A 25,305-nucleotide genomic window follows, 5' to 3' on the forward strand; every position below is an offset into this window, starting at 1 on the left:
ATAAAAAATTACGGTTAATACTTGTGTAGTTTATATTAATGAGATAGAAAAACTACTCAACTTATTATTATGAGTTAAATAAATAGTTAAACTTTAACTAAAGGATAGACTCCTATCTCACTAAAAAATATTTAACCAATTAGTTAATTAAAGGATCTTGACTTTGATATTCTAAATATAACAACACTATTATTATACTTAAATTATTCAAAAAATATATATGTGTGAAATTTAATTTAATATTCCATCAAAATCTATCTTCCTTCTTTCATTTTAAGCAATAAAAAGTCTCTAAGATACCATGACAAATAAAAAAAATAAAAGTATTGGTATACCTATTCCCAATTCTCTATCAACAAAGCAAACTGTAGATGTAATTTGATGTTCCAACCTTAGGTTGTACAAATAGACTAAAACCAAAATAAAATGTGGAGCACATCAACCCCAATTGGTGGTAACTCAATTGGAACACTTGCAATGATTGGCTTGGATGCCATGGCCACTTCCTATGACTCCCAACATAATTTAGTGACTCCAAGTCAGACTTTGCTGTTCTACATCTAATTAGCAACGTTTGGAAGATGCAAATCACTAAATCTTTCTTTTGTTGTTGGAAATGCTGATTGAATTGATGAAGCTCACACTAAATTTGTTGGTATAGAAAGAAACCACAAAAGGTATGTATGTAGAAAATAAATAAATAAATATATATATTCAAAGGTGTTTTCAATCCTCTCTCTCTCTCTCTAAAAATATATATATTCAAAGGTGCTCTCAATCCTCTCTCTCTCTCTCTCTTTTGGCTTGATGTGTGATGTTGTTCCAAGTAGAACAACTAATCTTCCATCCAGTGGACTTTGGTGTGAAGGAATAAAAGTCCTGTCTCATCAAACCTTCCTTTGTGTGTTTCTTCCCTCCCCCCTCTCTCTTTCTTTCTCTCTCTCTTCTCTCTTACAAGAAACCAAAAAAAATAAAGGAAGAAGATGAGAAGCTTCTCAATATCTATCCTCTTTTCCATCAAAGGCAGAGAGGGAGTCAGGGTATCAATTCCCTGCCTTTTTCCTGTCATCTAAAACCCTCCTTCCTCTGCCCTCCAGAAAAGAACCCAACTTAAGATCTTGATTTCTCCTCAAAGGTCTCACCTTTCTCCTCCCCGCGCCACAAGATCCAATCTTTTCTTGTGTTAGGCTTACCGGTATTCCCGTCTTCCTGCGAAAGATAACCTTCGTTGCACCCCGAAGGCGCCGCCTTTCTTCCTTTGGCTGGGTCTTGGAGGCGTCGGAGGAGGACCATGAGCACGGCTGCCGCGGTCGAAGCCTCGTCGATGCCACGGAAGCGATTCTCCGGTCTGCGGGGCGTTCGGTGGCGTATTGATCTTGGGATACTGCCGAGCTCGCCGTCGGCCTCGATTGATGATCTCCGCCGCGTCACCGCGGATACCCGGAGGAGGTGACCTAACTAAAGATTTGCCTTTTTTCCTGTTTGCCCCGTTTCCCGCGGGGAAATTCTTGTGGATTTGATATGCTTCTGTTTCTTGTCACCCGTTGTTTCATTGAATCTTTGCTTTCGAACTTGGGTAATCAATTCGAGTTTTCTTGTGTAATTTTATGGGTTCATATCGCGTGCCTATGATCTATACCTTAATTGGGTCTCTGAATTCACAGATACGCGAGTCTGAGGCGTCGCCTTCTGATAGATCATCATCCCCCAAAAGATGGAGATGCATCTCCTGATCTTACCGTGGATAATCCCCTGTCACAAAATCCAGGTATGCTCATCTTTCTCTCTGTGCTCCGGGGGAACTCTTAACTATTACAACCCCTACTAGTCTTAGTTGACATAGTCGGCATAGGTTTTGTTGAGTCGCTTCTCGAGCATATAGTTAAATTTGACAACCTCCAGTGGCTGATAATGTAAAAGTTGTGTGTGATGATCCTTAATTTCTTTATGTGTTAGTTGCCACTGTGACTTATGTGATATTATCAGGAGAAATCCCGGCAAAAATAATCTCACAATGGCTTTTGGGAGATGTGTTCTCTTGTGTAAGTTTGCCAAGAACTTTGAGTAGACTATAAAAAAAATCTGTTCAAGTTATTTTGCTGCATGAAATACTGTCGATATGCTTGTGACATATTTTGTGTGAAATCAAGAAGTTTTATAATGTTAATTGAAGCACACTAATTGAAAATCTCATGTGATTAGTTCCCATGCCTTTCAGATTGAATCCTTTTAACTGTGCAGCATGTAATAGCAATTATGATGTTCTACTTCATACAGATAGCAACTGGGGCCGCTTTTTCAGAAATGCAGAGTTGAGGAAAATGGTTGACCAAGATTTGACGAGGTTGTATCCTGAACATCATGGCTACTTTCAAACACCTTTATGCCAGGCGATGCTAAGAAGAATATTGTCGTTATGGTGTCTCCAGCACCCAGAGTATGGGTATCGACAAGGCAAGCCCTGTAGCTTATTCTTATCATATATGAATTTGTCTTAATATTGTAATCTTTAAAGGCAATCTTTCATCTATTTCATTGTGTATTATCTGATAAATAGCCATGTAACTTTTGGGATTAGTATAAGGAAAATAAGTATGGCCTATCGCAGATGGAACCTATCATATCTTTTGTTCTTTTTATTTGTAACAAAAGAAATCTCTGCTACTCTTAGATTCTTACTGAATAGAAATCAGTATTCTTTTCTCGGAAATACAGTTAATAAATCAGTAAGTGTGTATTACATAGGTGTACCGTTACCACTTACTCTAGAGTTACCTAAAAAATACATCACAATAGACATGTAAAATTTACAGGAATTTGTGTACTCTGTGCTAATATCCGAGATGGGGATTTGCCTATCTTAGTTTATCTTTTATATGATAAATAGTGACGTCATTGACACCAACATTTTGTTGCAGGAATGCATGAATTATTGGCTCCTATTGTATATGTGCTTCATGTTGATTTGGATCACCTGCTTCAAGTGCAAAAACCCTATGAAGATTGCTTTAATGATGAATTTGATGGAATCACCTCGCCAGAAAATAACCTGTTCTCCAACTATAAAGTTAAAAGGGCCAGCGACTGGGACTCTGGAATTGAAACTGAGAATACTCACCACATAATGAGTGACGGCCGTAGTCTGGATGAAATAGATCCTGATACAAGGGATATACTTTTGTTGAGCGACTCTTATGGAGCAGAAGGCGAGTTGGGTGTTATCTTGTCTAAAAAATTTATGGAGCATGATGCTTATTGCATGCTTGATAACTTAATGGATGGAGCACAAGGTGTGGTTGCCATGGCAAGTTTTTTCTCTCCTGTAGTTGGATCCAGCACTAACTTACCTCCTGTGATTGAAGCCTCATCAGCATTGTATCATTTGCTGTCCATTGTGGATCCTTTTCTTCACGCCCACCTAGTTGAGCTTGAGGTGGAACCTCAATATTTTGCCCTCCGATGGTTGCGTGTTCTATTTGGACGGGAGTTTTGCCTTGAGGATGTTTTGGTGATTTGGGATGAAATGTTCTCTTCCTCAAATTGTAGATTAATAGGCGATGATGTGGAGTACAACTTTAAGGTCTTGTGTTCTCCCCGAGGTGCATTTATTGCGGCTTTGGCTGTCTCAATGCTTCTTTATCTAAGATCATCCCTTTTAGCTACTGAAACTGCAACCACTTGCCTTCAAAGGTTACTAAATTTTCCACAAAATCCTGATACAAAGAAACTCATAGAGAAGGCAAAATCATTTCAGGAACTTGCTCTTGTATCGAACATTGTACCCTCTTCATCTCAAAGAGATTCAAACAAGGGTCGGTTCAGAGTTAGTAGTGGGTACAGTCTTCCATCTGGTTCAGCTTTTCCTGTGCCTCCGCTGCATGTAGTGCCAGATAGTTATTGGGAAGAGAAATGGAGAGTGTTGCACAAGGATGAAGAACTTGGGGAACAAAGCAATAGTGACCAAGGTTCAGCCAAGAAGAAATTGGCTGAAAAACTAAGTTTATATAGGACAAAGTCAGAACCATTAAAGGCGAAAAGTGCTCTTAATCAGTCTTCCATTAGACAAATACTTTTTGATGATGTTTCTAGCGATATTGGAGCTGTTGAAAATCATGTTACATCTGCATGTTGTGAGGCTCCTATTAATTCAAACAACTTAAATGTTGGAGATTTTCCAGTTGTATTGGCTGATCAAAGGTCCTCCGATTGGATAGGTGATGAAACACTTTTGAGTGGGGATAACTCGGTGGTGGTGTCCAAATTTGTTTATCCTCATGACATAGGTAACGAACATGAAATTGACTCGGTGAAAAGCAGTGTAACTTCAAATTCATTTCTTTCGGACAATGACGAAGAAACATTTAACATGGAGGAGCCTTGTAGTCAAAATGTCAGCAATGAGTTGGCCCAAGATGCTGAAGCAACTTCATCTCATGTCGCTGATGCTGTCCCAGACCAAAGAGAAACTCCAATTCACTGGAAATCCTTCGCAGGTATATTTCAGTGGTTTTGGAAATTTGGTAGAGGCTCTAATGAAGCAAGTCGTGAGTCACAATCATCCTCTGACGCCCGACATACAAACAAGGATAGCTTTGACACTACAACTTGTGAAGGGACCGATAATTCATGTGGAGTCAACAAGAGGATCGAAGTGGGCGACAAGAAAATGATACACACTTTAAGAAATCTTGGACAGTCCATGCTTGAGAATATTCAGGTGAGATATTCTTGGATCATTTGGGTCATCGTCTTTTGTTTCATATCATTTCCTAAAAAGTTTCCAGGTTAGATAACAAAATAAGATTCTCTTTATCAATATCAATTGATCAGTCATGCAGCATTCAAAAATATTTCTTCCTCATGTTTATCAATTTCAGCTATCGTAACATCAACCGTAGTCTTCGAAGTAATAAATATATGATACTTTTGGTCTATGTGATTAATCATCTGCAAATCTGAACATGGGATATCTGAGTATCATATAAGTACCATTTTATGAAGTTCGATAACATTATCTTTCGAAGGCTAATTGAACTTTGTATAGTATAGTGCTATTGTAATCATGGTTGTTGGTCCTTGTAGGTTATCGAAACAGTCTTCCAGCAAGAGAAGGGCAAGTTTGACTCATTGGATAACTTGTCAAACAACATTCTTGGGGTTAAAGGTCAGAGTACAGCTATAACATTAAAGGAGCTCCGGAAGGTAAGTAACTTGCTGCAAGAGATGTAAGACGAGCTAAACATCGATTTATACAAATTGTAATTACATTCTTGTGTAGTTTTGTCGTAAACATAACTTGTAGGTTCTTTGTTTTCTTTCTTCAAATTTTTTCCCCATTCATTGCAATGTATATATCAGTCGAAGTAAGTGAGAATTCATAGTTCAATCATTATCCAGCTCAATTACCTCCTTTAACCAAGTAGGAGGATTGTGATCAATTGGCATTGGACTGCTGCTCTTTTATTTGGATTCGCCGCTGGCAATTTCTGGATGGTTTCAAACTCGTGAGCACATAATTTTAGCTAATTGATGACACAGGTTTTCGGATCGATTTGCGATATCTCTCTGCTGAAATCCAAATGTACACTGCACAAGCTCCATATAACAGTATCAACAAATCTAATAGAGAGATATGTCTTGCTGATTTGCTCGTGCAACCAACCAACCTTAGATAGTTGGGCTGTTTGTTTCTGTGGAAGTTACAGAACGAAAGATTGTTGAGCTGTTATTACCTTAGAATATATATATATATATATATATATACACACACACACTGCCAACAAAGGAAATAAAGGAAAATGAACAGTGTGATCTCGACCTATTAGCATGATAAATTGTAATCATTGATTCTGGAATATTCAAATCCAAGTTAATGATATAAATTCATCTAATTTTATAATTCCCCAACTTTTTTTTCTTGCAATTAAAATGTCAATTGCTGCGCTACGATGTGAGATCTATGATCGGGTGTTTGATGAAAGATCTTTGTCTCGATCTATGTCGTTGTCGTGTGTGAATCAAATAACAGTCAATAATGGCGACGGAAGGAATTATTCCAACACGGCACTGACGAACTCTTATGGGACGCAAAAGAGACAGACTTGGGTGCCTAATTATTTAATGGGAATATGCTCTGCAAGACATTTCTAATGTTGTGTTGTCATTCTTCACCAAGTCAAGAGAGACTACTTTCGTCTCTCGGAGAGGTTCTCCGGTCAAATCTGATGAACCTTCTCTACAAATGCACCTCCAGATTATGATTTGTGAAGATATTCTTAGATGATTTGCTACCAAAAAAAAAAAAAACACACAAAATCCAAGACTTCAAATCCAGTCATGATAATGCATGAACACTCGTTGATGATGCTAAATTACCCAATATTCCAGTTTTTGTCAGTCCCATATGTTTCTTAGATCAGAAGAACAAATCTCAGATATGCAGCAGTTTGTAGAGACAAGAAATGATAGTAGTCAATTTGAATAACGAGAACCAAAAAAAAAAAAAAAGTGTAGTCAATTCAGGCTGGCTTTCTATCGGTTGAAGAAAATTCAAGCTTGTATAGAAGTTTGGCAGTCTGTTTAAACTATCAACTCCATTTGTCTGTTTACATCCCTTCTTTTACAGGGCACAAGAAAGTCATCATTTAGATGCATCCATCCAGGCCTGCACATTAGCAATGTTGAGATATGAACAACATAAATTATCTCACCAAAGAAGTAGAAATCTTATGAACTATGAAAATTTCCACCGGTACCGCGCGATCTTGTTGGCTATACTATTACTCCCTAAAGTGATGCAGAACCACCAATATGACAAACAGCTGAGTTTTCAGGAACACTATTGATGCAGACGGATTAATAGTACTTTGTGAAATATGTCCAATCTACCCCCCTTTTCTTTGTTGGCTGCAGATCATTCCTCGTCATCAGATTGTGTTGGTGTCTTTTTGCGACTCTTCTTCACTGGATGCTTGCCTGAAGCCAATTTATCTGGTCAATAAACCATTAATTGTGGGGAAAAAAATTGTAGTTCCACATAGGCGCTAATGTCAATCTCACATAAATCATGTCAGACAAAAAAACCCTTGTAAAGTCCACTTGTAAAGTTATGATTCCACATGTCACCGGTACCGACACCAGAAAGCTATCAGTCCAGCAAAGAGAACTTACATATGTTCGGTACAAGACATGATATGAGAAAGTTTTAAGTGAAAGGACAACTGGACATATGTAATCAAAGAATTCTCTAATTATTATATCCAACAATGCTGGGATCATCGATAATTTGTGTCGTACACTAAATATATTCTAACATAGTTGAAAAAAAACAATAATCTAACTGTGGGGAAAACAAATTCACGAATTGCCGTGATGACTTTGCCCATATTGCTTATTTCCTATTTATGACATGGAGCAGAGATCCACATACAAGGACTCAACTTTAAGCCTCTATCCTCAGCAATGCTGCCAAAATTTTTACCACACATTCCAACAAATATGGCCAATTTGTGAAGCTCCATTAGAATTTTTAGTTCTAAACACTACTTCCCTAGTTGGAAAATCTTTCATTTTGTATTTCTGCATTCACATCTCTGTATCATATATGATATCTTAATACGGTAAATTAGTTGCCCTAATCTGACTGGGTCATGTTCTTGTACAAAACCATCTTTTAATACCATCCACACAATTTTGAAGTACTCCAAAGGTAGATGTACAAGACTTTTTTTTTCTGTATCAAAGCACTGTTCTTTAGCTATCAATTGTGTAATAACTCTAAATTAAGTTGACTCTTCTTTTAAGTACTTCCATAAAGGCTGCACATAAGGGAAATCAAAAGACACAGAATGTGGGAGCAGATAATAACATATGCAGTGGCTAATGTTCCACTTGTGCAGTACAATGGCAACTGGGAAAGCATAAGTTAAAAAGAAAGTCACAATGAAAAATGAATGCGACCACCTAACAAGCCACAGAGTACCATGGAACCTAATATGCTTTGCACATAACATCATCAAAATTAACGGTGCTAACAAAGTCCTTGACACGAGATATCATGATGAAACTGATTTTATTAAAAGCAATTCCAGAACATCATGACAATATTGTTAATGAATAACATATAAACTTGGTTAAAAAGTTCAATCAGATAAATAAGCCATCCACTGTTGACAAACAGTCCCTGCTAATATATTCAAACAATTTTGTAACCCTCAAAATCACTATAGAATGTTTTGAAGTGCTCCAAACAAATAGTATCCTTTGGAAAATAATTAAGTAGCAAAACATGTTGAAAAATTTGAAAATTTCAGGTTGACACAGAAGAAGCAATGTTGTTTCTATATATTTAAAACAAGCTTGTAATCTGACGTGTAAGAGGTGAAAAGAAATATCAGCAAATTGTGACACAAGCCAATGAACAACCAATACATTTATCAAACGAACAAAACAGGAGCATTTAAGCTAGTTTAGCCACGATAAGCTATTTGGAATTAAATACCAATGTCAGTTAAAACCAGCATGGATGAGGTGAGGATGCAATTTTACACACATCGACAAACATCATCGATTCAAGGCTCCTCTAGATGGTCATATATGCTATGCGAGAATGGATGAGCAGAATTTTCAACTGGAGAGCAACTTGCAAGAATTGACTCTAAAGGAGCATGAATTGATATAAAAAAAAAAACCTTCTGAATAAGGGAATCTCTAGTTAACATATACTTTTTCAACATCCAATTCTGGGATAACTTAAGGATATCCGGGAACTTGTTTGGTCAAAATCCAGAGTGTACTTACTGTGACGAGGTCCAGTTGATGACTAGGATCTAGATATTAAAAAAAAAAGAATGTCTTTTGGATTAGGGCCATTGATCTACCTCCCATTTGAAACTCTTCTGAAAGAAAAATACAGAATGGCTAAGGAGCCTAACTTATCATAAGTCACAAGATTCTCATACATTAAGAAAGCAACAGATCTATTTGTCTGATTCTGATCAACAGCATCCTCAATGAAGGAGGTAAAACTCACCTAGTCAATACTAATATCAAGCACATGGAAACTTGTAATCGCCGAAGAAAAAGAAACCCTTAAAGATGATATACTGGTGTGCAAAAGAAATCGCAGTAACAACAGATATCATCTTTATTCGTCAATAATTTCACAAACAAGCAGATCGATCCTTATTAATTTACCTTCCACGAAGTATGATGACGAGGGCCACCCGCGGATGGTGGTGAAGGACATGGTCTCCTCCTCCGTCAGCGGATTCGTGAACTTAGCGACCAGCTCCAGGAGGCCAAGAGCCCGCCGGCGGGGCGGGACCCAGTAGGAGGACCCCGGGATGAAAGGGAGCCATTCGGGGGCGGATTTGCGAACCAGAATCGCGTGGATCGCGTCGTCGAGATGGCGGACGACGTCGACCTCGGCCACCTCGACCTCCGTGCCGAGGTCGATCTCGACGATCTCCGCTTTGGCCGGTCGGTCGGAACGGCCGCGGAAGCTGAGAAGGCGGGGGAGGAAAGAGAGGGCGGGCGACCGGGAGCAGGAGAGGAAGAGGTGGTGGGGGGAGGAGCAAGGATCTCGGAACAGGGCTCGCGACAGTATCCCGGCCATCAAATGTTTCCCCGACGAGAGAGACGGCGATGGGATGATTTTAATACCTGCAACAAGTCACGTGTTCGCACGTGATACCTCAAGGACAGGGATAAGGATAGATTATTGCATGGTTTCATTAGTACCCGATTCTTATATTTAAAAATTTTATATTAAAATTATTATTATTATAAAAATAAAATTTTTAACTTTATTTATCTTAATATTATTGAATTTATCGGCAGAAGATATTATAACACGTGTAGAAATAATACGAAAATGATATACAAAAATTAATTTTAACGTTCAAATTATATTTTCACGATGACATTATTGGGTCAGTAAAAATAATCCAGTGGTTGACAAGAATATTACGGGGATGTCCTTAAAGACGTACTATGTAGAGTCATGAAAATGGAGTTGAGTATTGAATCTCGTGTTTTGATGATGAAACTATTTGATATATGTTTATGATTTAATCTGCGTTTTGAGTGACGCATGATGCTTCGATCAGGATGAGACAATTAAAGTAGGAAAATCATGTTGTGCCGGAGGAACATATTAGAAGATTAGACGTCGGGTCGGTGGATCGGTCGACGTATCGATAGAAGGTTTCGGGCCGTGGACTCGGGCATCGGGCCAAGAAGAGCGGGTATTGTGCCAAGGATATCGGAGTTGCGGAGTCAACTGACCGATTGGGTAATAAGCTGCAGGAGAGGACGATGCGCCGAAGAATCGGACGAAGCGTCGAGGGACCAATGACATGCCGGACAACTTGGTTAATTGCTTAGGATTAATTGTCTCGATCGAAGTTTTGTTTTAAGTGTGCAGGATTAACTACGATGGAAGAAAGACATGCAGTAGAAGTTGCGCCGGAGTCAAGACTATGATCACATTGGGAGTTCGAGAGCTCGACGGAAGTCCGGACGATCGTCGGAGGTTCTGCGGGAACAAATCCGAGAAGTCCAGAAGCTTGCCAAAAGAAGCTCGTCGGAACTCGCCAAGTGGATCGTCGCAAGTCCAGGAGTTTGTCGAAAGTCCGTCGGAGCATCGCCGAAGGTTCGTCGAATGTTCGCCGGAAGCTCGCCGGAAGAAGCGATTGACGCACCGGAGCAAGCTGTAGTAAATGTCTTAAGAATTGTCGTAGTTAGCATATAGATTAAGTTAGGAATGAGAGGTGATCCCATTAACTTAATCTGGGGGCAATTGGGCCCTTGACATACCCAAATTGGGCCGAATGGATCAACCCATTCGGACCAGAATTCCTATTAGGCGGTGGCACCGCTAGGGTAGGAGGTGGGACCGCCCAGGAGAGGGTCTCCCAGGAGAGCTGGGCGGTGCAACCGCCCCAGGCAGGCGGTGGCACCGCCTGTGCTCAGTCTCCGAGCGAGACTAGGCGGTGCAACCGCCTTTGACAGAGGTGGAACCGCCTGAGCTCGATCTCCAAGCTCTGGCAGGAGGTGCAACCGCCCCTGACAGGAGGTGGCACTGCCTAGAGGCTCAGTCTTCGAGCTCTGCCAGGCGGTGCAACCACCAGACCCCGGAATTCCGGGAGATGACGGTTTTGAGCTCGAAATTCAAATTGGGTTAGGGCCTATAAATACCCCACCCTTTCAGTAATGAAAGGGTAACCCAAAGCATCGAAAGCTTGATCTTACTCTGTGATTTTAGAGCTCAAAAGTGTTGTAAAGTCTAGAAGTTCTCCTCCCTCTTTTCTTCCAAGTTTTGATCTTTCAAGAGAGGAGAGAAAAATTTGTAAGGGTTGTCTCCTAAGCCCGTCAAAAGGAGTGAAACTGTAAAAGGGTGGTTGGCCTTCGCCTATTGAAGGAAGGCCTCTAGTGGACGTCGGTGACCTCGTCGATGGAGGAAGCCAGAAGTGGATGTAGGTCAAGATTGACCAAACCACTCTAAAATTGTGATGCTCTCTGGTTTGCATTTACTTTTAGCATATTATCTTTACTGCAAACCTCCTCAATAGCTTACTGCCTTCTGTGCATTTACGATCGTGTTTCAAAGTTCAGTATTTTCCAAATCAGTGTTTAGACGTAAATTAGTTTTATCGTACGAACATCATATTTCAGTTTGCGCTTACATTCTGATTTCCATCATAACTCTGCCTTTATAGATTCGCTTTAACTGCATCTCGCTTGATCACAAGTTAAAGTGATTTACAAATCAGGTTTTCTATCGAAATCGCTTTTATCGTACGAACGCAGTTTTAATCGTCGAAAGTTTTTCGCTGCACTAATTCACCCCCCCCCCCTCTTAGTGCTCCTGATCCTAACATTGAGGACCTTCTATGACTTCTTACATAAGAGGAGAATGAGGAGAGAGAGCGACATTGAAAACTGAGGCAAAGGAAAATGAGGAAGATGATGTCGCAAATGTCAATGCTTTGCATCTGCATCGACGTTGACATAGATGTAGAGCAGCGAAAAGATCACTCAACATTTGCGTTAGCGCCGACATAGATGCAGATTCTTTGTTATCAAAGAATCCCTAAATTTTATATTTACATATAGGTCCTCCGATTTATAAATAGATCCTTACACAAATTTCATAAATGAAGGATATTATACTTAGCGTCGACACATATGTAGATAACAAAGCATTGATGCAGATGCAGAGCATCGCTCAACATCTGCATCGATACTGACATCTGTATTGGCACCGACGCTCAACATCTGCATCGATACTGACATCTGTATTGGCACCGACGCAGATGCAGAGTGACATTGCTCTGCATTTGCATCAATGTTGACATCGATACAGGGAAGGACGATACTCATCCTTCTAACCCCTTTCATTGATTCCTCATCCTTCTTTCCTCCTTTCTCGATTTCTCATCTTTTTTCCCCCTTTCGTTACTTGGCATTGCTCATCCTTCTTTCTCCCCTGCGCATGCTGAGAGACGAAAAGGGGAACTCTCAAATCCACATTTAGGATTTTACCTAGCCCGTTTCTAAGGACATCCCTGTATTGTTATCATCGACCATAACTACCCACGACCTCTAGCGACGTTGTCATCCACCACCGAAAATGTAACTAAGATATTAAAATTATTTTTTTAATCTATTATTTTTTATGTTATTTTTGCACGTGCTAACATATGCTATATCTTCCATCGGTAAAATTGACAATGTTATGATACATAAAGTTAAATATTTTAATAAAATTATAAGGATTCTAATATAAATTTTTTAAATCTAAGGACTGAAATATTAAATAGATCTAAGTAGATGAGTAATATATAATTAGCCCCCAATGAGATTCTTTTACTATGTAAACATAAAAAAAAAAGATACATTTGATGAGCATCTCATTAATAATTAATCCTTTATCATCTTTTGTTTCTAACAAAATTATTGGGTTATATACTACTAGAATTTTTGTTTTCTTTTTTATGCCAAATCATAGCTTGAATATGTGATACTAAACAAGATTTGGGATAACAGTAAAATTAATTCACCTCTCATTATATCTCGAAACAAAAGATGCATTAGATACGCTTACAGATTGGACGATAGGATAAAATATATTTTGAAAGCAGAGAATAATACATCACCAATTTACAATGGAATAAACATACACAGGAAAATACTTTTCTGAGCAAATTCAAACACCACTGGCAAGTGACAAGAAGTTACTCTCCCAATTCTTCTATATATCATCACGAACAAAATGTTAATGTACAAGCAAGAAAATAATAAGAATTTGAATATGAGGACAAGAATTTGTTGTTCAGATTAAACTTGAACTCCCTTGAAGAGGGGCAGCAAATGGATCACCAAATGGATTGGAGGATGCAACCTGGGGATGAGAAAAATGAGACTGATAGGTTTGTGGGATGATCATGTTCTGTTGCTGCTGCTGTGTCATTAAAGCCATTTGGACATTGGGTGGAGGTGCAATGCAGTTCGACATAGCAAAAGGGTCCATGGATTCATAAGGATTGGCAGCTACTCCACCATGACATACTGCTGTATTCTGCAGTCTCCTAGCAGCATCATCATACAAGCTATCGAGCAGGAGCTGGTCGAATCCACCAGCCTGTTAAGGGCAAACAAACTGGACTTATTAATGGAAGATAATTGCATGATTTGACATAGTATCAGAAACAAGTTATTGTTGGACTAAGCTGATATAATGATAAGCGGTCTCATCTCACATATTTCATATCCAAAGTGATGGATACGACTTCCACTTACAATAAAACTGGATCTTTGAGAACTTATGATATTTCAACTATTATAGAACTTCTTAGTCCTTTATTTGGTCTATGGTCATTCCTAACTACTTCAAGAAAACAAGATACACATTGATCACCACAGAACTTAGGCAATCTAGACACACTTCTCTTGACAGAAAAATGGAAAAGCTGGTCCAGGAAGATAACAAGAGAAATCAGCAAGCAGTGTTTTAAGCAGTTATTGTTGCCTAAAACAGGATTTAATCTTGCCATGTAAACAACACATACCAGCTTGCTTTCAGTGGGTTGGTTGTTATTGTTGCTTGATGTTGTCACCAGTGCCAGCTCCCAGCCTGAAGAGTCTCCCGGACTGAATAAATCACCAGTGGCTGTTGGTATAGAATCACCCCCTATAGATATATGCACAAAATTTTGAAAGAAAATTCAAGTTAATGGACAAAATACTTAGAGAGGCACCGTAGAACGCAAACAAAATATTCTAAATGTGCAAGTTTATCACTTAGTTGGATGAATGGATACAGGCAGAAAACAAGCATTTGGCATTGTGTATGGTTTTACTGTTAGAAATGAGGTGGAGTTGTGGAAGAAGAATAATTGGGGAAGAAAATAAAAGTCTAAATTTGTTTTGGTTTCAGATGTTAAAGCTTATGATCTCCTCTCATCAATTTATAGGAGATGATAATACAAAACTACATTCATAAAAGATAAAAACTAAGGATTCCCTCAGCTTTCTAGATGATATATTTTCTTTTCACAAGATATCTTGACAACTTTGTAGACATATCAACTTTTGAGGAATTACAACATCTTCCAACAGGATTTTATCTTCTTCTAAAATATCCAAGATATTCTCATCTTTTCAAAAGATCCATGCCATATTTCAAAATGCCAAAATCTTTCTTCATATAAGATCAAGTAAGATGGACTAAATTAAGCTTAATTTCAACAATCCCCCTTAAGGTTAATTTTTTTTCATCCATCATGCCAAGAAGTGACTTAAACTTGGTAAATGAGTGAACTCCAAGTGGTTTGGTAACATATTGGTTACTTAGTCTTGAGTCTTGATAGGAATGAGTTCAACTTTATTTATCTTCACATGCTCCCGGAAAAAGTGACATTTCAAGTCAATGTGCTTGCTCCTTTCATGATGCATCGGGTTCTTTGCTAGTGAAATAGTGAATTTGTTGTTGATGTAAATTTATGTTGCTTCTCATTTGACATGCATCTTCTCTGGCAAGCTTCTTAACTATATAGCATGACAAGCGCATGAGAATGCCACAATCTATTCGGCTTCAAAAGTTGAGAGTGTCACAATTTGTTACTTTTTAGATGTCCAAGTGATTGTGGTATCTCTCATATAAAACATAAATCCGTATGTGTTTCTTCTATATCATCAACATCTCCTCTCCAATCGCTATCGAAATATCTGAGAAGTTGAAAATTGTTAGAACTCGAATTGAATAAACCATTTGGAGAGAGTACCTCTTGATGTAGCATAAAATTCATTTAGTGGCCTTCCAATGAGTTGATTTAAACTCCTCCATAAATTGGCTTACTAATCCGATGGCCGATGCTATATAGAATGTTTGGTCTTGTGCATGTTAGATATTTTAAATTTCCAACCAAGCTCTTGTAAAGAGTTGCATATATTGCTTTGTCTTAATCATTCTTTGATAGCTTGACACTACATTCTATCAATGTGCTAATTGGGTTGCAATCGTCCATCTTGAATCTTTTAAGAACTTATCTTGCATATGCTTCTTATGAAATGAAGATGCCCTCTTTGCTTTGTTTCACTTTTATGCCAAGGAAATAAGACATCAACCTCATATCGATCATATCAAACTCCTTTGTCATGGCTTGCTTGAAATCTTAGAATATATGAGGATTATTCTTTGTAAAGATTAGATCATCTACATGTAAGCAAATATGTAACATGCGTCCATCTTCTTCTTTAAAGTACAAAGAATACTCATAAGGACATTGCTTGAAACCATTAATTTTAGAGTAAGCATCAATCTTAGCATTCCAAGCCCTTAGAGTTTGCTTCGACCCATATAAAGACCTTTTCAATCTTAGAACTTTATTTTTATATCCATTCTCAATATATCCCATAAGTTCAATATAAACTTCTTCTTCTTCAAGAAAATCATTTAGAAATATGGACTTCACATCTAATTGATAAATTTTTCATTTGTTTTAAGCAGCTAAAGAGATAAGCAATCTAATGGTTTTCATTCGAGCAACGGGATCATATACCTCATCATAGTCAATAGACTCAAGACCAAATTTTTTGCTTGTGTCATTTTGCCATTAGTCTTGCTTTATACTTTTTAATTTCTCCTTGAGCATTCTTTTTTCACTTTAAAAACTCATCTGACTCTTATGGGTTCATGACCTTTAGGTAAAGTTGTGATCTATCGTGTTTTGTTCTTCTTTATAGCATTAATCTCTTTATCTATTCCTTTCCTCCACTTCTTATCTTTAATTGTATTTTCAAAAAAAAAAACTTCTTCAATAGCATAAAGATAAACAAGATTGAGTTGGTTTATCACCTCGTACAATTCTTATATGCTCCTTGTTTTTCTTGATGTCGGACTTTCTTCAAAAGATAAGCTTGATATAAAGAGATGATAGAGGTGTAAGATCTTCATTTATCACTTTGTCTTTGCATTCCTCCATATTTATACTCCAATTCCATACTCCATCTGTATGAAACTCCACATCTCTTCTCACATACATTTTCTGTTCTTTTGGATTAAATAACTTGTAGGCTTTAGATCAAGTATTATAGTCAATGAAAATATATTTGAAACTTTTGTCATCTAATTTTATTTTTCTTTCATCTGAAACAGAGGCATAGGCAATACATCCAAAAATCTTTAAATGAGAGATGTTAGGCTTCTTGCCACTCCAAGTTTCTTGTGGTGTTATGTCTTCAAAACTCATTGTTGGACATCTTTTGAGTAGGTAAACCGCATATACAATGACTTCACCTGAAAACTCCTTTGACATCTTATTTTGTAGCATGCTTTTGACCATGTTGAGGATGGTTCGATTTTTTCTCTCCACCACACCATTTTCTAGAGAAATAAGGTGTCGTTAATGGTCTTTGAATACTACATGCTTCACAAAAGCCTTCAAACTCTGATGTGAATTCTTCTCCATGGTCCAATCATAAGGCCTTGATGGTATAACCACTTTGGTTCTCCACTGTGCTTTGAACTTCTTGAATGATTCAGAACCTCTTATTTCTCCTTTAGGAATTAGACTCATGTTTTCCTACTAAAATTATCAATAAATGTTAGAAAATAACAATGCTCACCATAAGAAGTTGGAGATATTGGTCCACATATGTCGGTTTGGATTAGTTCAAGAGGCCTCTTTACATGATAGATTGACTCCTTTGGAAAGCTCTTCCTTAGTTGCTTGTCAAGAATACATGCCTCACAAAATTGATTTTGAGAGTTGATGTGTGGTAATCCTTCCACCATCCTTTTGTTTGATAATAACTTGAGTGCACCAAGGTTGAGATATCCAAGCCTCAAGTGTCATATCCAAGAGCTATCTATCAAATTAGCATTCAAACATTTATGATCAACATGCTTTATGTTCAATATAAATAACTTTTTGATCATTTGCACTTGTGCAATTATCTTTATGCTTTGATTTCTTAGTATGAGTGTTCTATTCTCTATATGCACATTATAATTTATATCCTTTCTCCAAAAGTTATCTCAAACTTAAAATATTTATCTTAATGTTGGGCATAGAATAGACATTAGAAATAAAATGATGATTTTTATTTTTAGCTTGAATAAGGATTTTACCTTTCCCCTTTACTTTCATCTTTGAGAAGTCTGCAAAAGAAACTTGTCCATTGACTTCTTCATCTAGCTCTATGAACATATGCTTATGCCTACACATGTGATTGCTTGCTTCACTATTCAAGTATCAAAAGTCTTTATTGTGAACATTTCCTTCCTTTTTGTTCTAGAAATAAGATAAACTCATTTTTTTTAAATCATTTTTCATATAGTTAGCCTTCTCATCAACTTGGTTAAAATCATTATACTAACATTTCGATAAATAATGACCAATCTTGTTGTAAGTATAATAATGAAATTTGAATTTATTATACATTCTTTCTCTCAAGGAACCACATCTTTCTCCTTTCTTGGGGCATTCTTCATCATTATTGTTGTGTTGTAATTGTCCTCGGCCTCTTCCATGGTCTCTACCACAGCCAGGACCATGACCATGACCTTTTTGGTTCTTTCTCCTTTAGCTTCTTTATTATTGTCTTTAAGGGAAAGCTTGCTTTGAAGAGCTTGCTCTATTTATTCTAACTTCTTCTTTTGTATTCTTTATTCATTAGCTTGCAATGAGTCTATAAATTCATCAATGGTCATGGCTGATCCTTTGATTCTTCAATGGCCACCACAACATAGTCAAATTTTACATCCAAGGATCTTAGAAATTTCTCCACCACTCAGTTGTCTTGTAATGTCTCACTATTTCTTCTTAGTTGGTTAATAATGACCAAGACTCTTGTGAAGTAGTCTGAAATGGATTATACCTCCTTCATCTTTAATGCTTCAATCTCACCCCATGAGCTTGGAATCATACCTTCTTCATATCTCTATTCTTTTACAAAAATTTTGAAGAATCTCTCATGCTTGCTTGGAGTTGGTGGTGATGGCAACTTTCTCGAATGCTCCTTCATCAAGCCCTTGATAGATTAAAAAAAAAAAGAGCTTTTTTTCTCTCACTTTCTTATATCCATTAAGGAATTCTTTTGACTCGACATGAGTGTAGCTTCATCTTGGAGCTCATTATATCCCTTCTCTACTATCTCCCATACATCTTGCGATCTAAGCAAGGCCTTCATTTGGATACTCTAATTTTCATAATTGTTAGTAAGATAGGATATAGAGAATGATATATTGGTAGCCATCTTGGATAATTTGGCTCAGACATCACTTTGTTAAAAATGAGGTAGAGTTGTGGAAGAAGAATGGTTGAGGAAGAAGATAAAAGCCTAACTTTATTTTGGTCTCGAATGTTCAAGTTTACATTCAAATGATCTCCTCTCATCTATTTATACGAGATGATAGGATAAGACAACATTTATAAAAGACAAAAACTAAAAATTTTCTCAATTTTTAACTTTTTAGATGATATATTTTCTCCAAGATATCTTAACAATTTTCTAGACATATCAACTTTTGAGAGATTACAACATCTTTGAAGAGGATTTTACCTTCTTCCAAAATATCTAAGATATTCTTCATCTTTTCAGAAGATCCATATCCTTTTTCAAGATACGATAATATTTCTTCATCCGTAAGATCGACTAAATTAAACTTAATTTCAACATTTACATCCTATCTTTCTACTCATGTGAAATAAAAAAAGCTGAAGCAATAACCATGAGCGCAAATTTATAAGCAGCAGCCAGATAGAAAATACAATACATTCTAAAAAAGATGCAACTTGTAAAAAATGATGGAATTACCAGGTGGAATAGCCAGAGCCAATGCATTAATCTCGTCAAGCTCAGCAGCAACTGGAATTATTTCATCCAAACCCTTCATCGCAAATTATGATATCGAATCAGATATTAAATTGAAAATGCCAACTGCAAACAGAAGGAAGAAAAGGTGGAAAAGGGAATTGTACCAGTAAATCACCCATCATTGCTGGCTCAGCTGGGATCTCAGCAACAGGTTCTTTTTTCTCAACAAATTCAACTGGTGAAGGTTCGGTATCTTCTACAACAGGTTTCTCTGAAGACTCTGGGGAAGAAGTTTCATCTTGTTTATATTCCAATGAGTTTCTTTCCTGATATTCCTGCTTCAACATTCCAGATAAATCTATCATAGTAAGTGATCTTTGAGAGAATTGATGTATAGGAATCCGGAGGAAAAAAAGGCAACAGAATCTAAATGCTGAGGCAAAAATAAATTGGAAAAGTCAAGTACCACAAACCAGTTGATACAAATTTGAGAGGAGAAGAAAATAACTGTTTCATATGGGACAATATTAGAAGCTGCTTTCTTGTAAGATTCTTTAATTTAATTAATCGAAGTCAAATTGTTTCCACCTAAAAGTTTTTCCTTGGAATCAATGCCATAATTAATTGAAGGCAGTTGACACTACATCCTGATAGAAAAACAATTCTAGCTAATATTGACTTGATAAAACATGTGGAGGAGTTCTATAGCGAACTCCAACTCCTTTTACCAGCAAAAAGAGGATGAACATAAGATATCAACTGATAGTTAGAAAATGCACAGTCAGCTAGTTTTTTTAGTCATATAGTTTTTCAATATAAGGTAAAAAGGACATAATATTTTCAATATTCCAAGTCACTATTTGAACTTCAGTAAGTGTACATTTAAACTTCCACCAATTTAGCAAATGGCCGAACAAGATTTGATTGTTAGGATCATGGTTCACCTTACTAGTCCATATCAATGTACCAACCAACCATTGGTACAATACGTACCGATCCGTACAGATGTACCAACACATAATATGATGGAATATATCAATAAATCGGTATGTACCCCCCCGTACAGGTCCCTTATCAGACTGATATATACCACGCATATCAAGTATCTCTTAAATGTATTGCAGATACAATAGCTTACTATTTGCTCTGAAGCATGAAAATAAAATGAAATAAATCAATTTTGCACTACTGATGTTCTCGTTCTTTCTCACAGATATATCATCCTGCTGTCCAAGCATCTAAGTGAACTGTGAGAGAACCAAAGTGATAACTTTGCACATTATAGAACAGATTTAGCTCTGATTGTTCAATAATTGATCACCAAAATTATGCATTATTGCCAAAATCCATGCTCCCAAAGGACAGAAAAATTATGTCAATTAATTTGATAAATGGAACATTTTAATTTCTCACTGTATAATGTTTTCAGACACTGAGCTGATTGGTACCTAGATGTACCTGACAGTAAGCCTACCACCCAATATTGTATCAGATTGAAATTTAGAGCATTTCAGTCAGTGCAACAATTCATTTTTCAAAAGCATAATCGAGCTGCATTATGCAGAACAGAACTAAGGACTAAGTTTGTTTAAGACCATTGTAATTAATAACAAAAAGAATTATTTAAGAAGTATAATGGGACTGTTTCCATTGATACTCTTATACACATAACCATACAAGTGAAAAATCACAAGAACTGGTCCAATTTGTAAATTGGAAGAAATAGAGAGAGACTAAGAATAAATTTTATAAAACAAATCATATGCATGTAAAGATGGATATATAAATGTTCACATGCTCCAAGAATAAATTTTATAAAACAAATCATATGCATGTAAAGATGGATATATAAATGTTCACATGCTCCATTTTATATAGAAGGCCATTGTAAATCAAATATAGCATAATTGCACACTGGAATCCGTATATATGTGGTAAATGCTTAAAGACACTCACCAGTGTCAGGTTTGAGACTGAACCAATTTTGGGTGCTTCTCTAATGTATTCTTCCATAGTTGCTATAAATGAAGGAGGTGGCTGAAGAATAGGTATTGACATCAAAAGCATATATAGACCATGACTATAAAAGGTGGGTATGAAGGGTGCAAGTCAAGTTCAAGTTAAGATGACCAAATCACCTCTCTCAAAATTGGAAACTGAAAGTTCCTGGCAAGCTCCAGAGCTTTGCAGAACTCATAAAATTCAGAAAGATTTTTTGCCTGTCAATATATAAGATTCAACTTGAGTTAGTTTTGTCAAGAAATTTTCTGGCACTTCCTCTTCTTATTAAAGAGAAACAAAGCCCAAAATGATGCAAGATACCAGCTGGCCTGCTCTTTTATAGATGCTGAGCGCTTTAATAGCCTCATGTCTTGACATCTCAAAGAACTGCAGTGAATTATTGATTCATCAAAAGAGGGAAAGGGCTAAACTGATACAAGCCAGATAAAAACTATGAAAAAGAACATTACCAAATCCACAAGATTGATTATCCCATCGTTGATTGCACAATACGTTTTAAAGCTCTCTTTTAAAACCTGACTCATGAACAATAAAAAATGTCAAGTTTGATTCTCATAAAGCAAAGCTCTCATCATATAGCTTTTACCACTGTAGGATCAATGGAGGGTCAAATATATGGAGTCATGCCCTAGATGAGCGGTTTTTGTGTTAAATAAACCCTCATGCCAAGTTTGAAATGGAGCACCTCACATTTGTGTAAACGTCTGATGTGACGGCGATTGATCACTTCTATTTATTGATATAAGGATAAATGAGCATGATTAAGATCATCAACAATCTGAAGGAGGTTCATAAGAAAGTAGGCTTGGATAGGCAAAGAGTATAGAACCAGAACTAAAAACCATGTGTATCCCAAGATGTAAGTGCAAGAATAAGTTTCAAAAGACTTTAGCAAATGGAAGGGAGTTATTCTAATTAAGGACTTGGAGATAGTCAGAAACAGAACTAATAGTGAGGCTTGTTACATCTATGCACTTAGTAATGTTAAGCAATTCATACTGCCCTAGTATCCACTCAATCTTCCACTTTCCCTATCAGTAAGAAGGGAGATAAAGTATTATGAGAAAAAGAGCACCAAACTGCTGAGTCAACAAATATATATATATATATATATATATATATATATATATATATATATATATATATATATATAAGATTTATAGAAAAGAAAAAAAACCAATGAGACAAAAAGGTTTCAATGAGGTGTCTATTGCTCAGGTCAAATTTGTCACAGTTGCAACAATTCTTAAGTCCCACTCTGTATGAAACAGAAAACTGAAATGTGCCTGTGAGGATCTGAGATGATTGGCAATTCTTGGGGATGTTAATGTATTTAATTGAGAAAATTTCTGAAGAATAAAATAATCAGTTGCAATCTAAATTCATATTGAAGAACTTGGACGAGAAGGTTTCTCTACAAGAGATAAAGTAATCATCATTTGTTTTCATGGAAGAGATAAAAAAGACTTTAAATGATAATTGGCTCATTTAAGTAATAAAATCTCAATAAGCCTGAACAAGGATGAAGGAGAAGGTAGAGTCTGCTTGGCACTATGGCCAATATGTGATCTTTAAGGAATTCAACCAACCAATATTGGTAACTTGTAAATGCTGATTAAGATTGAAGTAATAGTTAATAGAGCTCAAGGCTTTCCTGATATGGTTTCTAAGTTTGCTGAAAAGGCATGTATCAGATCTCATAATTCATGGTTTGTATTTTTTCACCAAGATAACACAAAAGGAGCATAAACATACCAGAGCCAAGGCATACTGTATAAGATAGTTGCCAAATGCTGCTCCTTCAGGCTAAAACAAGTAAAAATATTTGCAAGTAAATAACACTGAACTAATACGAGAGGAAGAACTTAGTAATCATTACTAAAAATAAGAAAAAGCCTCCCAACTTCATTGCCTTTGGCCAACCTTGCATTCAACAAGCCGGAAAAGCAACTGTTGTAAAGCTGGCAACTGCTCTAGAAGCTGCTGACAACCTAAAGTTCTTGTTCTACTGCAATTCTGGAAGACCAAAAACTTATAAAAAGAGCTACTAAAAAAGAAAATGCATGTTTGTACAACAAACTGGCTCTTAGAAGTGAAAAATAGACCTTTGAGGAATCATCTGAAGATCTTCTCAAGTCCTCTGCTTCAATGTCATATCTTAGGATCCTAAAGCATTCAAGTCTCTCCTCCAGGAATAGTGAATAGGTTCGAACCCATGCAGAGCAGTCCCAAGCTAAAAGAAGAAAATGAAATATAAGAAACGCCCTTTACCAGAATTTATTGTGCAAAATGTCAAAGTAAACTAACCAACAGAACTAGAATCGTCCTTGAAATATGATATCTGTAGAATATTTGCTTTATGGCAATAGTGTAATAGCTCGTCTCTGAATGGAGCATCTCCCTCTCTCAATGCCCTGTGGATAACTATCAATGACTTCAGTGCAACCTGTACAATATTTACAGCACAAAAGCTCTGTCAAATATATGAAGTATCATCAATTATAAAGTCTCCTGAATCTGCATAACTATAAAAAAATTTATAAATCATAAGCTCGACAAGTGGCAGTGATAGATGAAAAATGTCATTAAAACTTAAAGTTAGCATAAGCAAGTGGATTCTTCTGCAAATTCTCTAATTCATTGGTTGCGCTAAAGATAGATGTTTAACAAATCGTTTTTTAACTCCTTTATTAAACAAAAGATTGCTTTGGATTACTCACGATCAGTTACTGAACTCGAATAGGATCGAAATGATGCATCACATTTCCAACCTGGAGAAATCAACGAGCATTGTCTGGTACAAATAACAAGGGCACTTACCACCCAGTTACGAGTCTTGGACAATCTCCTAGCCAGTGCGTGCACGCAGTAAGCGACATCAGACCGTGGGCAATTTGCCGACGTAGCAACAAAAATCTCTAAATTACGCACAGAGAAACCATGAGATTAGATCGTACCAGTAAATCAGACATACAAGATCCATTTACTGCGCGTTTTGTAAAATCCAAGGAAGGCTATCAAAGATCCTAGTTCTGTTCTAATGATCCCAACAATTCAGAATACGGATCCGTTGAGCTAAGCAGAAGATTGTATACCAAAAACAAGGATCTGAAGCCGAGGGACTCACTTCTAATGTGGCGTTCCTTGGGCGGGCACTCCACGTGATTCGTGGCCTTGACGACGGCAATGTCAAGATCCTTCGACAACGCAAGAGTCCAAAGACATCAAACAAGATGTACCAGTGTCGGATTCCGGGATGAACGGAGCACAAAAATGCCATTATGATTGCGATATGAAGGAGGAGATCGGACCTTGAACTCGCTGTTGACCTTGGCGAGGCTGACGGTGGTTGTATCCTTGAGCGCGCCGTAGGCCTTCCGCCAGCTCTCTAGCGTCCCCATTCGATCTCGGAGGAGGAGAGAGACCCTGAGCCAAACACTCGTCCCTTGCGACAGCCGAAGAGGAGGAGAATGGCGGAGGAGTAGATCCCGGTGGTATTCGTAATCGCGGCGAGGTTTCTTCCAACGACCTCTCTCTCTCTCTCTCTCTCCTACTTGTCGTTAGAATGTAAAGGCCACTGCCCCTGCACACGAGAAGGAAACCCGACAAAGTACCCAAACGGGTTAAGTGGGGCCCGCAAATCATGTTTCTGCGGGTGCAGCACAGGAGACGACGCTTTGGGGTAATCGGTCTGGCGTTGTAGCGGTTCGACTGGTTTAAACTTCGCAACGTTACGCGGCATCCGTGCTCGTCTGCGGATGATCATCTACTTGGGATCCTGACCGTCCGATGGGCGAAACAGGGAGAAGTGCTGTTGTTATGCACATCACAAACGACGCATCTTTTTCTGTGTGAAGAGCATGCAAATATGCTGATCTTTTCTATTCTTTTTTATCTTATATAGTTGTTCTTCCATTAGGTTGTTCCTTGATGCATTTAGTGGCCTGCACTGTGCGGCGT

The 25,305-nt window shown here is 37.4% G+C and overlaps 3 protein-coding genes across 5 annotated transcripts; 1 reads left to right on the top strand and 2 right to left on the bottom strand.

Moving 5' to 3' along the window:
• The first annotated feature begins 823 nt into the window (after positions 1–823).
• Positions 824–5,438, top strand: LOC135666088 (uncharacterized). Its single transcript, XM_065177616.1, has 5 exons — positions 824–1,449; positions 1,665–1,768; positions 2,278–2,454; positions 2,919–4,717; positions 5,083–5,438. Exons 1-5 carry the CDS (start codon positions 1,292–1,294, stop codon positions 5,227–5,229), a joined length of 2,385 nt encoding a protein of 794 aa, XP_065033688.1. The 5' UTR covers positions 824–1,291; the 3' UTR covers positions 5,230–5,438.
• A 1,100-nt stretch (positions 5,439–6,538) lies between these two features.
• LOC135582063 (uncharacterized) lies at positions 6,539–9,651 on the bottom strand. 3 transcript variants are annotated; one of them, XR_010509689.1, is made up of 3 exons: positions 9,196–9,651; positions 6,756–6,990; positions 6,539–6,664 (listed from the first exon to the last, which is right to left on the bottom strand). XR_010509689.1 is itself a non-coding variant. In XM_065177617.1 (2 exons), the coding sequence occupies exons 1-2, from the start codon at positions 9,614–9,616 to the stop codon at positions 6,914–6,916; spliced, it is 498 nt and encodes a 165-aa protein (XP_065033689.1). In that variant the 5' UTR covers positions 9,617–9,651; the 3' UTR covers positions 6,539–6,913. The 3 variants fall into 3 exon arrangements, 2 of the variants coding, with proteins under 2 accessions (XP_065033689.1, XP_009390455.2); XM_065177617.1 differs by having other exon boundaries at positions 6,539–6,990; XM_009392180.3 differs by having other exon boundaries at positions 6,539–6,975; positions 9,196–9,648.
• Positions 9,652–13,234: 3,583 nt separating this feature from the next.
• On the bottom strand, positions 13,235–24,946 carry LOC135666080 (putative clathrin assembly protein At4g25940). The gene is made up of 15 exons (XM_065177601.1): positions 24,657–24,946; positions 24,473–24,542; positions 24,166–24,263; positions 23,653–23,791; positions 23,451–23,578; positions 23,269–23,361; positions 23,101–23,151; positions 21,795–21,860; positions 21,646–21,711; positions 21,462–21,542; positions 21,280–21,360; positions 19,488–19,658; positions 19,324–19,396; positions 14,073–14,194; positions 13,235–13,645 (listed from the first exon to the last, which is right to left on the bottom strand). The coding sequence occupies exons 1-15, from the start codon at positions 24,744–24,746 to the stop codon at positions 13,337–13,339; spliced, it is 1,638 nt and encodes a 545-aa protein (XP_065033673.1). The 5' UTR covers positions 24,747–24,946; the 3' UTR covers positions 13,235–13,336.
• Between the last annotated feature and the right edge of the window lie 359 nt (positions 24,947–25,305).

The sequence above is a fragment of the Musa acuminata genome, unplaced genomic scaffold (assembly GCF_036884655.1).
Source record: "Musa acuminata AAA Group cultivar baxijiao unplaced genomic scaffold, Cavendish_Baxijiao_AAA HiC_scaffold_1072, whole genome shotgun sequence".
NCBI lineage: Eukaryota > Viridiplantae > Streptophyta > Magnoliopsida > Zingiberales > Musaceae > Musa > Musa acuminata.